At 40.4% G+C, this 15,405-nt stretch overlaps 1 protein-coding gene across 15 annotated transcripts in view; it reads left to right on the top strand.

The window, feature by feature from the left end:
• Positions 1–15,405, top strand: part of Dock3 (dedicator of cytokinesis 3) — a 351,959-nt gene that overhangs the window by 310,456 nt on the left and 26,098 nt on the right. For all 15 annotated transcript variants that reach the window (XM_076575472.1, XM_076575468.1, XM_076575464.1 and 12 more), the window contains 3 exons: positions 1,414–1,562; positions 2,767–2,853; positions 10,298–10,402. In XM_076575472.1, the coding sequence (XP_076431587.1) occupies positions 1,414–1,562; positions 2,767–2,853; positions 10,298–10,402 (341 nt within the window). The remainder of the gene's footprint in view (positions 1–1,413; positions 1,563–2,766; positions 2,854–10,297; positions 10,403–15,405) is intronic.

Here is a 15,405-nt window from a genome sequence, read left to right as displayed (position 1 = left end):
AAACTGCAACAAAAATCCCCCCTCAAAAAAAACAAACATGGAGTCTATTTTGCATTGGCAACTACTTCTAGGCATGAGGCCTATGCTGGAGTGTAGTTGATATACCTAGTGAGATGCCATTTTAGAAAATTTATTTCCCTTTTCCCAGTAGGTATCAATTGCAAATAGCTTCTTGGTTAGGTGTGGGACTTTGATGTCTACCTCCCCTTCTCAGAGCTGGGAATTTGTCTGGTTTGAACCTATTGAGATCATGTGCCTGCTGTCACAGTCTCTGAGTTCATATGTGCATCAGTTCTGTTGTATCTGGAAGATGCTGCATCCTTGGAGTCATTCATCACTTCTGCTTTTATAATTTTTTCACCTCTTCTTCTACATGGATCCCTAAGCCTTGATGAGAGGGGTTTGATGAAAAATCCCATTTAAGGCTGAGTCCTCCAAAGTCTCTCACTCTCTGCATATTGTTAAGTTGTGGATCTCTGTATTAATTACCATCAACTGAAAAGAAAATGCTTCTCTAGTGAGGGTTGAGTAAGTTACTGATCTGTGGGTATAGTGATATGTCATTAAGAGTCATTCTAGTGCTGTTTCTTCAGCAGAAAAATGGTAGATTTTCTCCCAGATCTAGTCTCAAATTCTTGGCTACTTGAGTAGTATCAGGAATGAACTCTATCTCATGGAATGGGCCTTTAATCCAATCAAAAAGTAGTTGGTTACTTCCCTAACATTCTTACCACTATTGTACCAGTGCATCTTACAGGCAAGTTGCTATTGTTGGTCATAGGGTTTGTAGCAGGGTGGTATTGTTGATTACTTTAACCTCCAGTAATGTGGAGTACCTTCCAGCAACATGAACACTAGTCAGTAGGGGGTGAAACTTTGAGTTGGGCTCCAGCTCCATTTCTCCATGTTTAATGACATAAGTAAGTGGTGTTTTCAGCAACAGTCTTACCATCAGGTTTTGAAGAATGAGCAATGGCCTTAGGAATAGTCTGTGATGTTTAGAGGTTCTTTGGGACCCCTTTGGCCAGATACTCAACAAGATATAGCTCATTCCTGGCACTGAAGGGTTTACTTGGTGGTATAAGATGTCTAGTTGGGGCATCATCTCCCCCATTATATAGTGACTCCATTTAAATTCCTTTCATATATGTATATACTTTAAGAAACTTATAAGTTTCCATATGTGAACCTTTCATTATTCTTTATCTGGAACTCAAAATAGGTGACAAGGTACTGGGAGCATTTATGGCTCCTTCATTTTGTGAACAAGGGTTACTAGCTTAGACAATCCTACTGTCTTTGGTATCTACTATTCCTGATTTGTGCTACCCATGCATTGCTCTAATATTCTTGCTTATCTGTTCCTGGGCCCCTAGAGGAAGCCCTGAGCCTCTATGCTGTCTGTCCCTACAGAGGCTGCATTCACCCTGCTTCTTTACTGTGAGCTGCTGCAGTGGGAAGACCGGCCACTACGGGAGTTCCTACACTACCCATCCCAGACTGAGTGGCAGCGGAAAGAGGGATTGTGTAGGAAGATCATCCACTACTTCAACAAAGGCAAGGTAGGCGTCAGAAAGCAAGACTTTCAGCCCCTCAACTTCAGCTCTAGGGTATGACATCTTTGTTAGAAACAAAGAATAGTTGAGGTCGATGATAGGTATCTAAGTTCATCATGTGTAAGTTTGAATTAGTATTTGGAAGATGGGAAGAATAAATTGAATTAAATATCATATAAGCTAATGTTTATAAGTACCCAAGAGAAAGAAAATACTATAATAATAATAAGAGGAAGATAAAGGTGTAGTTCAGTGGTAGAGAACATAGCTAGCTTTCACAGGGCCCTGGGTTCAGTCCTCAGCACCACAAGAAAAAAAAAGGAAGGAAATGAACAGCTCATTAGAATGAATTTCACTGCAGCTTTCTTCAGGTACCTGTTAGATGGGCCTATTGCTGGAACAGGAACTGTATCACAGAAACAGTCTGTTCTCCAACTAGGCAAAGATCATCTGACTCCTAAAGTTACAGTCTTTTCATAAAGGAGAAGTGCTACAAGGCCTATGCCAGGTCTTTGACAGCCCCTTTCTGCTTAATTGCCATAATTTTCCTTAACTTAATTCATCTCTATTCATGGTCCCTTTATTAGCTTATTAAAGAAATACTGAGTAGCTGCCATACCTGCTATTGTTCTTTGATCTGAAAATAAGTACATAAGCATAACTTTCTCCCTTATGCACTTTATAATCTAATATAGACTAATACAACAAAAAAGTAAATATATATAATATGTAATTTTGAGTTTTATGGTAATGAATAATATGGTTTTTTGAGATAGGGTTTCTCTGTGTAACAGTCCTGGCTGTCCTGGAACTCACTTTGTAGACCAGGCTGGCCTCGAACTCACAGAGATCCGCCTGCCTCTGCCTCCCGAGTGCTGGGATTAAAGGTGTGCACCACCATGCCTGTCATAAATATGTTTTTAAGAGATAACATAAAAATAAAAGACCAAAATCTACTAAAAAGTACTTCTTCTTGTAAAGATAGTCAAGAGACGCATAACACATTTGAGCAAAAACCAGAAAGCTCTGCGTGAGTTAGAAAACAACAATGCTGTGTGTTAGTCTATATAAACTGGTTTTGAAGACTATATTCCTTTTAATATATGAGTTGGAGGTAGCCTTTTGTTTTAGTTTTTTATATGTTAAGTGTGGACTTAACCATTCTTAAGATGCCTGAGGTGCTGAAGCCCTGTTCCTGTCTTTTATACAGAGCTGGGAGTTTGGCATCCCTCTGTGTAGAGAGCTGGCATGTCAGTATGAGAGCCTCTATGATTATCAGAGCCTCAGCTGGATTCGGGTAAGCTTTGTCTGCTCCACTGTATCTCTGACCAAAGACTCCTGGACTTCGTGGCATTGGTTTCTAAGTGATGCCTAAGGCCCTTAGTTTATTACCATGAACAGAGGCTAGATTTCTGCCCTCAAGATACTTGGAGTCTTACTAGAGAACAAAAGCACATACCTGACAAGTGACTTTATGATCTGAACCCTAAAAGCCACTTATACTCAGGAAAAGAAGGCATGATAGGATAGTGATTTGTGTGTGTGTGTGTGTGTGTGTGTGTGTGTGTGTGTGTGTGTGTGCACCTAGCTTCATGAAGAAGTTTTTCATGAAATAGCTTTGTTCAGTAATATATAAATTTTTTAAATTTATTATTTGTGGGTGTGCATGATATAAGGTAGGCATGCATAATGAGGTACAGTGTAGAGTAAGAAGACTACTTTGTGGGGTTCATCCTTTCCTTCCATCTTTACATGGATCTGAAGATCAAACGCAGATCACCAGACTTACGCTGCCAGTAAATGTTTTTATAGTTCACCAGCACCTAAAATTTTTTATTATAAGAGCTTTCCCCATTGCATCTTGTAGTTACTAAATCACTTTGTCCTTGCTCCCTTCTTTGGAGCAAAATGTTCAAAAATTATGTCAAATGCCCCATGGATTTTGAAGGTCTTTGTAAAGTCTTATTGCCAATGCTGTCTTCTAAATCGTAATGTTATGCCCCCTGTCATGGGCCCCCCAGAGACCATCAAGAGTCTGAGTTCATATGCAAAAGCAAAGAACCTTTATTGTAAGCTCAAGCTTGGGCTCTCTGTCCGCTCCCATATAGCATTTGGATCAGGGAGAGCATTGAGCTCAGTTATGGCAGAGTTTTTAAAGAGTAAAGGATGAGGAGAGGGGGAGGGGAATTCCAGATTTAGATGGGGGTTGAACTCCTGATTGGGCAGGAGTGAGGTAACAGATATTTTGTCAAACAGTGATTGGTACTGATGTTGCTGCAAGAAAACTGGCAATCTATATATAGATTATGTAAGAGCATCTAGTACTTGTTTGTCTCAATTCTGATTGGTCTCCCACAGGATATAGTTTGTGGCTTTTTCTGGTTATTATAATGGTGAGACCTAGTCCCAGTATTGTTACTCTGTGGCCTGTCATGGCTGCACTAATGTTAAGTTAGGCCTCTTCATTCCCCTCTCTACAAGTAACTAGAGAGGACATAATGATGGGTCCTGTGTGTCAGGGCGCTTTAGGGGATAATATTGAGACCGGAGGACCATGAGTTGGACTGTATTGACTCTTTCCTACACAAAGGCTGTTAGCCTGTTAATCAAGCAGGGTCACAAGGTCAGTAAGAGGATAAAGGATTAAAAGTAGTCCAGCTAGTGTTGAGAGTAGGGTGGTTAGCCAAGGGGACCAATTAAAAAGACCCTCATGCCAGCTGGGCAATGGTGGCGTACGCCTTTAATCCCAGCACTTGGGAGGTAGAGCCAGGCAGATCTCTGTGAGTTCAAGGCCAGCCTGGGCTACCAAGTGAGTTCCAGGAAAGGCGCAAAGCTACACAGAGAAACCCTGTCTCGAAAAAACCAAAAAAAAAAAAAAAGACCCTCATGTCATCCAGACTGTTCCTGGATCCCCTGTTCTTTGACTTTAATTTTTATTTTATGTTGAGGAAGAGCTGGACCATCATAGCACTCCTTTCCTGTATTTAGGACCATATCATAAAAGCATGCAGTCAACCTAGTGTTGCAGGCCCATCATCTAGATGGGGCAGCATAATGAGTTTCATTCTGTGGTCAAGGTTTTATTTTTGTTGAACTATCTCAGAATGATTGACATGTAAGCAACAGGTTTCCCGCAAAGGGAATTTGCCTTTGACTTAGCATTTTCAGCCTGTAAAGGGGACAGGGACAATGTACTCTCTGTTTCCAGCTGAAATTGGGGTGTCAGCTGTCAGGGCCCAGGAAGACTAAAAGGCTAATGAAAGGTTGGGCAATGGGGCATTTATCAGGAGCATCTGATTAGCTGTTCCAAGTGAAGGGACAGGGAGCAATCACATCTGCTGAACTGGTTCACATCAGCTTTCAGCAAGTCCAGAGCCCAGCAGTTTGCAGTTCATAGGTGCTCTCTGGATGGTGTCTGTTAAATCTGCAGAGACAAATATAGACTAAGGACAAAAGTTAAAATTTAGGGGCTTAAAAAAAAACCCTTATATTTGGAACTTTTATTTACCTGGAGTTTGACCTGTGACAGGTAGATTTAAGCCTTATGACCTTTTTGACCCTTTGCAACAAGTGTCTGTAAAATCCCCGGAACAGATTTTCATCTTGGAGACATGGCCTGATGAAAAACATCTTTAAGTTTATAAAGAAAATTTAAAATCTTGAAACTCTAAACTTCTGAAATTTCAGGTTAACAAAATATTTTTAGTCAAGTTTGCAAGTCATATAGGGTGTATAAGATTAATGTCCAAGACCAATTGTCCTGTTAGGCTTTTATGGTTTTTTTATTATTATTATTAAGGGAACATATAGAGAAACATAACCAGAAAAACCTATGATACATGTCTCTCAACGTAGCTAGATCAAATTAATTTTATGGTTTTTTTGTAAAGGTTGTTCTTTTATTGAAAAGTTACATTTGAAACCTGTGTATTTTTTCAAGAGAAAGTGTTAAATTTTTATTTTCATTTATTTTTTTAAGAAATTTTCTGCCAGGCGGTGGTGGCGCACGCCTTTAATCCCAGCATTCAGGAGGCAGAGCCAGGTGGATCTCTGTGAGTTCCAGGCCAGCCTGGTCTAGAGAGCGAGAACCAGGAAAGGAACAAAGCTACACAGAGAAACCCTGTCTGGGGGGAGGGAGGGGTTCTATTTGCTGGGGGTGGGGGAATGGGGGTGGGTGGCGTACACCTTTAATCCCAGCACTCGAGAAGAATTGATCAAAATGACAGAGGCTAGTGTATAGTCTTTATCTAGACAGATACCCCAGGCTCCTATGTGTTCTGGGGTGATGAGGGCAGAGTTATCAGGACAGCAGTCTTGGCTGCCAGGCCCAGAGGATGAGAGGCTTTCCTATGGAGGAAGAATATGGGGAGATTGGCCTCACCTTGTCTAGGCAAAGTGGGACATCAATTCTCCAGTATCCTGCTTGTCCATAATTTGGGCTGAGCCTTGGCAGAAGGCAAGGCAATGGGGCAGTCTCACCCAGTGGTCAGCTGGTTAGCATTATCATAGTACAGGTAGAGTTGTCCATTGCTGTGCCCATTGTCTTCTTGGAGACCTTGGGAGTCACTGCTAGGATCTGAGAGTCCCTGTCTGTCATATCTTAAATGCCATTTACAGCAAATCTCTGACAGTTTGAGGACTTGAGCCAAACAATTCCTGTTTGTTTTTGGTTATTTGGTTTAGGCTATATCTTGAAAATATATAAGAGGCTAGATAAATATTTCCTGTATTTGATTATATTAGTACTTAGCATGACTTACAGGTATAGTTTTGAACATCTTAAGGCTTAATTATTTTGAATAGTTTTATAATAATAACAATTTTTTAATTGAAGCTCTTTAGTATCAAGATTTTTAATTTATAATATAGTTTATAAACAGACGGGGAATTTTTCTGATCCTTAGTGTATCATTATAGAAACATAACAGTTTCTTGTATGAGTCAGTTTACCAAAATAGCCATAGCTTAACAATGCTAGCAAAAACAAAGAGGTTGGACATATATCTTTAAACCAGTTTTTGTAAATTTGAATAAGTCTTAAGAGAGACATTCTTTAAGTCACTGGTTTTTAACTTTTTGTGGGTCATTGTTATGCAAACGTGTGATATGCAGGTGACCCTAGGCTATTCCTGTAACAAGGTCTTTTGACCCCCAGAGTCTTGAGGTTAAAAAACTGTTCTAAGTTCTTTGCCAGATTATTTAAGGTCATTGTCTTATTGCATCATAAGATAGAAATATCCCAGTTTTTGGTGCTTAGTAGTTGTGGCCCTAACTTTAGTTGGCCAATGGTTACTTGGGTATTTGGGATTCTAGTGTAGTATTGAGCCTTCCTCAGGGTGAGCCTTTAAATATAAAAACGTTGGGCTGGAGAGATGGCTCAGTGGTTAAGAGCACTGACTGCTCTTCCAGAGGACCCGGGTTCAATTCCTAGCACCCACATAGCAGCTAACAACTGTCTATGACTCCAAGATCTGACACCCTCACATAGACATATCTGGAGACAAAACATCAATGCAAATAAAATAAAAATAAATAAATTATTTTAAAAAAAACTTGTTGGGGGTTGACATATTTCAGTTGACAAAAACAGACAGAAGCAGAACTAAAAGATTAAAAAGCAAGGTTAGCAAATTTGAATATTTGCCCAGAATTACAGACATTGATGGATTAGATCTTTGTTTTAAGGCTACCTATGTAGCCTTCTGATTATTAACCCTGTATTAAAGGTTTTGAGTTAATCTTTTTGTTATGAATATTATAGATTTTTAATTATGCCCAATAAATTTATAAACCAATATTTTTTGGTTGCTCTGCTCTTATTCTGTCTGCTAATTTTTCACCTCAGACATAGAGACTTTAAAAGTAAGTCTGGGTCTAAAAAATGATGGGCCATAATCCAATTTCAGAGCCAGCTTTTTAATAGAACAGTATAAAATAATTTTTATATCAGGTGTAGTTCTAATGGCCAGAACACCCAGAGATAAATTCTGAGCCTGGGTGGCTGGCTGCAACAGTAACAGCTGAGTTGTAACCAAAACATACAGAATTTAGTAAATTCATATATTTAAGACCAGTCAGACATAAACATACAGTGGCCATATTTATGTATTCAAATATTTTTAAATAGATAATGTTTTTTATTTTGTTAGTTATAATTTTAAAGAGGGGTGCCTTGTTACCTGTTGGCTCCAATTCTCATGGGCATCAGAGAAAGCTATCCTTAAGCCCAAGTGTTATATTCTGCAACTATACGCTATCATTGAATTATTTCAGGTGTGGCTCTGGGCAGCAGCAGCAGCAGCAGCACTTGGCTTAAGAGCTGCAGGTGCAGTGCTCCCATAGCAGTTTTTGTCAAGGAGCCATTGTTGTTTTTTTAATATGAAACATAGAGCAATAATTAATCAGTTAAACAAAATTATAGACAAACCGACAGACATGAACAGATCGCTGTTCCAAGGGCAACCAGTAGAGTGAGAGAGAGATGGGAAGAGGACCAGATGTCCTGCCAGGGGGACCCAGACATCCTACTGCTCTATCAGCCTGACCTAGGAGGCAGATGAGGCATTGACCTGCTCCATTTCCTACCTGGGTCAGTTGCAGATTCCTCCTGATCAACCAGAGGAAAACTGAAACCCGGATGAAAGCTTAAACCAAGAGACGTCTTGTTGCCAATTGGCAGGGCGAAACTCCACCTCATCTATTTAAAAAAAACTAGGGGGATCCAAGATCCAATCCCATACAGAAGGGTCCTGGGACATCTCCCAGTTCCCCCAACCTGCAGTCTTTCAAGCATCTGCTAGACCTTTTGCGGGCAACTTGGAAATGGGCTCAAAGTACAATGCAAGACAGAGACAAAGTGGAACCAAACAAAACAAATGAGACAAACAGAAAGACATTCATCGACTGATCAAAGGCTCCATGGGTTGGGGTCCCGGTGGGTCTGGGGAATCCCAGATGAGCCTCCAAATGTTATGCCTACATCATGAGACTCCCAGAGACCATCAGGAGTCCAAGTTTGTATGCTATGCCTACATCATGATCCCCTCCAGAGACCATCAGGAGTCCAAGTTTATATGGTATGCCTGCATCATGAGCCCCCCAGAGACCATCAAGAGTCTGAGTTCATATGCAAAAGCAAAGAACCTTTATTGCAAGCTCAAGCTTGGGCTCTCTGTCTGCTCCCATATAGCATTTGGATCAGGGAGAGCATTGATCTCAGTTATGGCAGAGTTTTTAAAGAGTCAAGGATGGGGTTGTAGGGGAATTCCAGATTTAGATGGGGGTTGAACTCCTGATTGGGCAGGAGTGAGGTAACAGATATTTTGTCAAACAGTGATTGGTACTGACGTTGCTGCAAGAAAACTGGCAATCTATATATAGATTATGTAAGATATCCTTTATATTTTAGAGCATTTAGTACTTGTTTATCTCAGATCTGATTGGTTCCCCACAGGGTATAGTTTGTGGCTGCTATGAGATATTGTTCTGTATGCTGTGAATATGTGTTGCTCTGATTGGTTGATAAATAAAACACCGATTGGCCAGTAGCCAGGCAGGAAGTATAGGCGGGGCAAGCAGACAGAATTCTGAGAAGAGGAAGGCTGAGTCAGGAGTCACCAGCCAGACACAGAGGAAGCAAGATGTCAAGGCAGAACTGAGAAAAGGTACCAAGCCATGTGGTTAAACATAGATAAGAATTATGGGTTAATTTAAATGTAAGAGCTCGCCAGTAATAAGCCTGAGCTAATAGCCAAGCAGTTATAATTAATATAAGCTTCTGAGTGATAATTTTATAAGTGGGCCATGGGACTGCGGGGGCCTGGTGGGACTGGAGAAACTTTGTGACTACATGTGGCTTTTCCTAGTTATTGTAATGGTGAGGCCTAGTCCCAGGATTGTTAGTCTGCAGCCTGTCATGGCTGCACTAATGTTAAGTTAGGCCTCTTCAATAATATGTTCTTATTTCATCAGCAGAGAAGGACTAGTGGTTTCAGAGCATCATCCACTACACCCTTGTTTATGGCTAAAACATTTGAGCAAAGACCAGAAATCTCTGGTCTAGATTGGGATTTGGATTTGGTTCTCTAAAGTAGCTTTTTAGCTAATGTTTGAGGACTACTGCCTAAAGATGCTTAAATGTGAAGCCAGAACAACCATACTGAAAAACTTGCTGACTTTGTAATGTTAGACATGATGAATATTAGTTATCTTTTCAAATTTAAAATCTCCTAAATTGGAACCAGTATCAGTGATGCTGGCAACTGAGGCTTCCTCACTGTGGTTAATAGTATCCTAAGTCAAATGACAGATGAATAAGAGTGGATGCAAATGGACTGACATAAGATGGTAATGAGAGTTGTTGGTAGACAGCTACCAGCAACCCTAGTCAAGGATCAGATGTTATAGTGAGTATCAGTCAAATCCATGTTAAATATTTACCTCTCAAGTTCAGGCCTCAGATCTCCATGGATCTGGGTCCATGCCCAGGGAGAATATTGAGAGCAACCTTACAGGGATATAGTAACCAGGCTTGTCTTTATCCTGTCACCAGATGGCAGTGAAGAAGAACCAAGGGCTTTCCTCTTCAATGATGCAATTCCCTGGAGAGAGGCGGGTAGTGTCTAGGGATTTACTTCCTTGTTACCTAGATTGAACTGCCATGATCCCTCTCTAGAAGACAGTGTCTAGTTGAGCCTAGGAGAACTTGCTTTGAATGACAACCACACCTTTATTGTTAACAGAAAATGGAGGCCAGCTACTATGACAACATTATAGAGCAGCAACGCCTGGAGCCTGAGTTCTTCAGGGTTGGCTTTTATGGCAGGAAGTTTCCTTTCTTCCTTCGGGTAAGTCCATTCAGGTGGTCACAATAATTGTTTAAGTGTGTGTGATGGGGGGTAGTGGTGGTGGTGGGTAGGTAGTATATTCTATGTAGGTATATACACATGTTTACACATGCATGCACAGGTCAGAGGTAGATGTCAGGTATTTCCTCGATAACTTTCCACTTTGTTTTTTTTTTAAGTTTTATATGTATCATTTTTAAGAGAGGGGGTGGGGAGAGAGAGAGAGAGAGAGAGAGAGAGAGAGAGAGAGAGAGAGAGAGAGAGAGAGAGAGAGAGAGAAAAGAGCGGAGCATGTAGGCATGCACATGCCTGTAGAGCCTAGAAGAAGGCATTAAATCCCTATAGGGCTGGAGTTACAGATAGTTGTGAGCTGCCTGATATGTATGCTAGAAAATTAACTCAGATCCTCTGCAAGAGCAGTAGGTGCTCTTAACTGCTAAGCCATTTCTCTACCTTATTTTTAAGAAAGACTCTCTCACTGAACCTGAGGCTCATCAATTCTATTAGGCTCTGTGGCCAGTGAGTTTCATGGATCTATCAACCTTACCAGTGCTAAGGTTAGATGTGCACACCTCCATGACCAGCTTTTTACATAGATTCTGGAGATCCAAGCTTAGGTCCTCATTCTTACGCCACAGGTTCCAACTAAACCATCTCCCCAGCCCACAAGAACATTTTACATTATACACATGATTCACTTAACACCTGCACACTCTCTTTCAATTTCCTATATTCTACCGACTACTTCTTTCCAAATGACTGATCAGTTAACCAAAGATATCTGGCTTTATTTAACAATACTAGCTGTCACCTTCAATTCTATTTTAATTTGCAGTATTATTCTGTGTTTACAGGGAATGTGTCGGGAAGTGACTAGTGCCTAAAAATCTCCTATATAGGTACCTTCCAATGTCTGCCTCTAGTGCATGGAACCTTCATTGTAGCTCATCTTAGCCAATAGAATTTAGTGTGGCCAGAAGGTTTCTCCAGTCCCGCCAGGCCTCTGCAGTCCCGTGGCCCACTTATGAAATTATCACTCAGAAGCTTATATTAATTATAACTGCTTGGCTATTAGCTCAGGCTTATTACTGACGAGCTCTTACACTTAAATTAACCCATAATTCTTATCTGTGTTTAGCCACATGGCTTGGTACCTTTTCTCAGTTCTGCCTTGACATCTTGCTTCCTCTGTGTCTGACTGGTGACTCCTCACTCAGCCCTTCCTCTTCCCAGAATTCTCCTTGTCTGCTCGCCCCACCTGTACTTCCTGCCTGGCTACTGGCCAATCGGTGTTTTATTTATCAACCAATCAGAGCAACACATATTCACAGCATACAGAACAATATCCTACAGCACATTTGTATAGCCCTGACCTCAACAGTAGGCATATCTCTTGGGTGTTTGTCTAAAATGGTGGTTTTTTTCCCTTCTGAATGCACTATAACCCATATAGGCAGGATGGAGAATTGTGGGTTCAAAAGAACCTAGATGACAGTACACTTAGTTCCCAGGTCCCTGTGAGATCTAAGTTCAGCCGTGAAAGATTAAAAAGCTATTTCCATGACACAAGATAACAACAGCAACTTCTCTCTTTCAATGGGAGAAAAGTGTCCAAACAACTGATCTGGAATCACACACACAGTGCAGAAGGGTAATTTGTGCATACATCTGGTGACAGTAGTGAAGTCACTGTGAAGTAAAAGGTGGAATTTCATCATTATGTGTAGGTTACTGCAAGATAGGAAATTATGTATAGAAATAAGAAACCCATTCAGAAGACAGGCTTCATATAGTATGTATAGTTTGGAACTCCTGTTCAAGTATAGTTTAATTTTTTAATGCTACAGTAACAAACCACATTATAAAAGGATTGCTAAAGCAGGCATCATGACACACACCTGTAAACCCAGCACGTTGGAGCTGGAGGCAGGAAGATTGTGAGTTTCAGGCCAGCCTGAACCACACAGACCTTGTCTAAAAAAAAAAAATGTGTTAGAGAAAGTTATGTTAAACTTATGCTAAACACATATATATATACAACAAACTTAATACCTCAGCCGTAATATTTAAATTAAAGTCTCAGTAGTCCCATCCTGAATTTGGAAAGTAAAGCATTCAGAAGTAGTTTCTGGCACATTTTTGATTTTCTTATTGTTTGGTTTTGGTTTTTGAGACAGGGTCTCATGTTGTCCAAGCTGGCCTTGAACTAGTTATGTAGATGACACTGACTTTGAATTCCTCCTCATCCTTCTTCTGCCTCCTGAGTGCTGAAAGCCTGGTATTATGCACTGTTGCAAATCAAACCCAAGGCTTTGTTCATGCTAGGCAAGTGCTCTATCAACTGAGTTATATCCCCAGCTCTTAATCTTATTCTACTAAAGAAATATTTCTCAATTAAGCTTGATAATGTTTTGTTCATAAACTTATTTTTAAGGCTTTGTAGACCCTCAGTTTTGTCTAAGCCTCCGCATATTCTTTAATCACTATACCAAGTTTCTCTATAGGCTGAAAGATAATCGGAATGGTTCAGGATAACTAGTATGTTTTGAGAATCTTTCACAGTTAAACAATTCCTCAGTGTGTCTGTTGTGTACTTACTGTATACAATCTGTGCAACTCTTCCACCACTCATGTGGGCACAGCCTGCACAGTTTCCTGTTGTGTCTTAAACTCTGCCTTAAAGAGAATACCAATAAAAAATGAGACTAATCCATAATGTAAAAGTCTTGTTCCTGGCCCTGACAGCCATCTGTGATCCTCGACGTTGTCCCTGTCACTTCCTTCTGAATATTACTAGTTTAGGGTTAGCAAGCTGGGAAGTATGGCAGATACTCCTGCATATATCATAACTTGAGTCTGCTCATCTGTTCCAGTGATGATGTTCTTTATAGCTTTTAGCATGGGAGTTAAAGTTGGAAATTCAACAGATCCTAGAGGCTTCATATTGAAGCACAACTCCTGTTTGCATGGTCATTTCATTGTGTTTGGATCATCAGTAATGTAGAAAACATCCAAGCTAATGCTTCTGCTTCTGGATCTTCATGATACAGGAGATGAACTAAAAGTAGGAAAAAAAATTGTTCAATATCTAATGGGTGTGAAGGATTTGTAAAGTGACAAACATTTGAAGGTGTCCAGATATTATATTATATTATTCCAATACCACATATGAAATATATTATATCAGGAACTGCAGAAAACTAATAGTGCATCAACCACACTTGGTACCTGTGTCTAAGAAAACTAAACCATCACCTGCAATATTTCCTACAGCCCATGTAGCTGCTCACTAATGTGAGCCTGGAAAAATGCCAACAGAGATAACCACAGCATTCGGCTCTTCTGATTTCCTCTAAGCAGTGCTAGCACCCAAACAGATTCAAACAGAGGAATCAGTTCTGCCCAAGAAGGACACAAATTTTGAAATCAACCCTGCCTAGATTGTGTTGCTATGGGGATTTTTTTTTCCTAGAAAGCAATTTCCTAGCAGCTTCTGTAGCTTAGAGCAGACTTTCCAAATTGTTGCTGTTTATATCTTTGATAATGTCGTCAGCAGAGCAATTCACAGTTCCCTGGCTGCTGTAGTTTCCCTTCAGGGAAAAAATGCCATCATCAGGAAACAAGCTTATAGTCTCCTTTGCAGCACCTGGTTGTCTTCCCTAGCTTTCCTCTTCTCCATAGTAACATCTGTCCAGTGCCATCCCATTCTTATACTGTCATTTTTCCTGGTGAGTCAGCATTCACATTGGTCAGTCTGGGAATGAGAGACAAAGCAGGGAAGTGCATAAGGGATTGAAGCTTCCATGGGAAGTAGCACAGAAGTCAGGCTCAGTCCCAAGGTGGTATGTGACTCTATTTATTTATTCAAGTGTAAAGCATATGATCCACTAGTTAGCCTGGTCCTAGGCTGCATCCCATTGACTGGTTGTTCTCAGATGACTTAAGTAAAGCTGTCCTTATAAATGAACCCTGGAGCTGCAATGCACTAAAACTAGCTCTGATTGTCCCCAGCTCCAATGTCTTAGTAAATTGCAATGCCCACAAACCTCAGCCAAGAGACGGGAAAGATCACTAAACCCTTTAATATATCTAAGCTCTCCTTAGGAAAACTGCTTTAGACAGTGAACAATAACAAGTTTAATATAATATCAAGAGTCTGCTGGTTCCCTGAGAGTTGTGGGGACAGGGAACGACCCATTCTACTAACAGAATCCAGAACATCTGTATTTCAGATGTAAAGAAGGTCAGCTTTCACTTTTTCTAGGAAGTACTCATTCTTACCTATATTATAACAGGTAATATAAGAGGGACAGAAAACTCTTTCTCCTTAATAATTATCCCTAGGAAGGTTCCAACTCTGTTCCAAAGAGAAATTTTCTGAGAACCAACTAGGCTTCCTTGACATATAACAACTATCCAGCCCAGGCATTTCAGAAGTGACATATTTGTTACTCCAATAATCAAAGATTCTATAATAGTCTGGTGTGGTGATTTGTTCTTACAACCCGAACACTTGGAGCAGGCACATTGTAAGTTCAAGGCCAGCCTGAGCTACATAGTAAGTTCTAGAGCAGTCTAGGTTCTGAAATAGGGAGACCCTGTCTAAAGAAAGAAATAACAGTGGAAGCCAAGTGTAGTGCTGCGCACTTGTAATCCCAGCACTTGGGAGGTGGAGGCAGAAGATACAAACGTTCAAGGTCATCCTTAGGTACATAGTGAGAGTGAGTTTGAGGCAAGTCTGAGCCACATGAGACCCTGTCTCAAAAAATAAAAAGAAAGAAAAAAAGAAAAAAAAGAATAATATTGAACTAAAGGCCAATAAAAGAGGTGAAAGGAGCTGGGCAGTGCTGGCATACATCTTTAATCCCAGCACTCAAGAGGCAGAGGCAGGCAGTAAATTCAATACCTGTTGTCTCGTGTTTCTGTCATCCAAGTGAGAATACACTATCAGGTTCAAGCTCACTTTCACCTTCTCATGTACATGTCACAGAACATACAAAGTC

Source organism: Peromyscus maniculatus, chromosome 7, assembly GCF_049852395.1.
Source record: "Peromyscus maniculatus bairdii isolate BWxNUB_F1_BW_parent chromosome 7, HU_Pman_BW_mat_3.1, whole genome shotgun sequence".
Lineage (NCBI taxonomy): Eukaryota > Metazoa > Chordata > Mammalia > Rodentia > Cricetidae > Peromyscus > Peromyscus maniculatus.
The sequence above is the reverse complement of the archived record's forward strand: the minus strand, read 5'-3'. Positions and strand labels throughout refer to the sequence as shown.